Source organism: Echinococcus granulosus, assembly GCF_000524195.1.
Source record: "Echinococcus granulosus chromosome Unknown EG_S00285, whole genome shotgun sequence".
In the NCBI taxonomy this organism is placed as follows: Eukaryota; Metazoa; Platyhelminthes; class Cestoda; order Cyclophyllidea; family Taeniidae; genus Echinococcus; species Echinococcus granulosus.
In genome coordinates, this window is record NW_020170665.1 from 12,302 (window position 1) to 14,340 (window position 2,039).

General features: G+C 42.7%; 1 protein-coding gene across 1 annotated transcript in view; it reads left to right on the plus strand. All coding sequences in view use genetic code 11, as the record gives it.

Annotated features, from left to right (window-relative positions):
• Window positions 1-1,240: 1,240 nt before the first annotated feature.
• EGR_10858 (Protein argonaute-2) overlaps window positions 1,241-2,039 on the plus strand; it is a gene marked incomplete at both ends in the record, with an annotated part of 6,014 nt that continues 5,215 nt past the window's right edge. Inside the window, one exon of the mRNA XM_024500107.1 lies at window positions 1,241-1,430. Within this exon, the coding sequence (XP_024345481.1) occupies window positions 1,241-1,430 (190 nt within the window). The remainder of the gene's footprint in view (window positions 1,431-2,039) is intronic.

Below are 2,039 nucleotides of genomic sequence, written 5' to 3' on the forward strand. Positions count from 1 at the left end.
TGTGATGGCATTGCCTCAGAGCAATTTGAGATAGACTGGTGTTTATGTAGATGAGCATGAAATGTCTGAAGGGAGTCTCCACTTCCATCATGTTACTTGTACCTGAATGAAGTGCGGAGTGGTTACGTGGCAGCAGGAAGACAAAGTACCAAGGTGGATGGAGCAAACGAAGTGTTGGTTCCATGTGGCTGCTTACGCGCCTAAGTAGGTGGTTCTGTTAATTGGTGAATGGGCTTATGGTTGGCGGCTAGCCTACGAACCCAGTAGTTTTCCACATTGCATTTGAAATGGGAATTCGATTCAGGGGAGGTTGTGATCGCCGTAATTAACAAGGAGGAGTTTTTGTGTCGACTTGGGAATTAGCGGTGTGGTCTTTGCTTCCGGTTCCTGAATGGATTTTTGAGCGCCATGACCACTGTGAGAGCTGAGAAAAACCGCTGACGACGTAATTCGCGTAACTGCGACATTTGCTTAATTTGCTGCAGCTTGCATGGGCTCTTCAGTCTACATGGGTTTACTTAATGGCTTTCTATCCACATTCTAAATCGCTTGCGAATTTGTGGTTGAGTTCCATACAGATATTGCCGCACACTACACTGCCATAAAGAACACCCTTACCAAGCCCACCTGGAGCAAAAACTCAGTAGATTCGTTAGTTTGATATTTAGATTTATTACATTTGTTTATTCTATCTGCTGCTCATAGCGACAGCTTTGTCGTCTTCAAAGAAGGCCGCTGAAAGAGCAAGGAATGTGGCTTAAGATAAGTCGCTTCTCAACTTATTTTTGGCATCATTCGACTACGGCGCTCCTCAAGGACTCTCGACATCCGACTTACACATTGATGAAAGTGAACCATCCCCATCATTTCTGTGACTACTACAATGATGATTTGAATGCTTAAAATGAACGGGGAGAAATTCGTTTTCTTCAATTTATTACTGCATTCACACCTAACAGACGGAAAGGATATGGTGTGGATGCCTAAATCATCGCCGACCCACCCTAGTCCTCAGTTCCGCCAAGTGGTGAGCAGGGAATAGAAGACAAAATCCACCCGGCAGCAAATGTCACCGAAATAACTCAATGAAATGTGTTCATGAAGGTGGCTATATAAGAAGATAAGAAGAATAAATCATGTGGGATGAAGGACAAAATTCAAAGGGCAAGAATGGATGCTGGATACTATGTAAAGTTGACTGATAAATTCGCATTGCATCCAAGGATTACACCTTTTGGGAATGGTCATCCGCGCTGGTACTGCACTCAGTACAGGACATCAATTGGTCTCCAGCCAGAAACATATTGAAGTGCCACCCTCAATGCTGCTGGATTTTGCCTCTGTCAGCTTGGTTCTGGGCACCATGCTAAGGACAAGACGTTTCGTCTGTGTCTTTTCTACTAAGGGCTCAGTAGTCATTGCCCACACTTGTAACACTTCCATTCGGACTGCGGTGCCTAATGCGGTCTTAGGAATGAGAATATTGCTGCAGTGTATTCAATGATAGCTTCTATGATATTTACTGATTTGGAGTTGTATTGGAAAAGCACAACAAGCAGGTTCAATTCGCACCCAGTGGGGGACTTCTAAAGCATGTCTGGGAGGCTATTTACTCCAAATAACTAAGGCATTTTCCAAAAAATTAAATTGAGACATTGTGTTTAGCCAGACACCGTTAGGAGTGTTATTGCAGGTTCACAATCGGAGACTATGTGGCTTATCTGAAAACTTCGTCTAGTCTATTATCTTGAGATGATATCATGGGTACAGAAAAAACTTTTGGTTGTTCAAATTTCCTGGACTTTTTGTTTTAAGTAGTCAAAGGCGGTCATTCATTGTGGTGAATAACTTGTCGAGTTTGGGTGAGCGACATCGTTGCCTTAATATCTTACGGCATTCAGATTTCGTTGTCAAATTAGTGCCATGACTTCTAGACCAGTTAGCTAGTTTGTTTCCCTTTTGCTAAAATATTTTTTGCAGTTGGTTTTTTTCGTCTTTTTAACTTAGAGAGTGATATTTAAGGCCTTCCCCAATCAGCC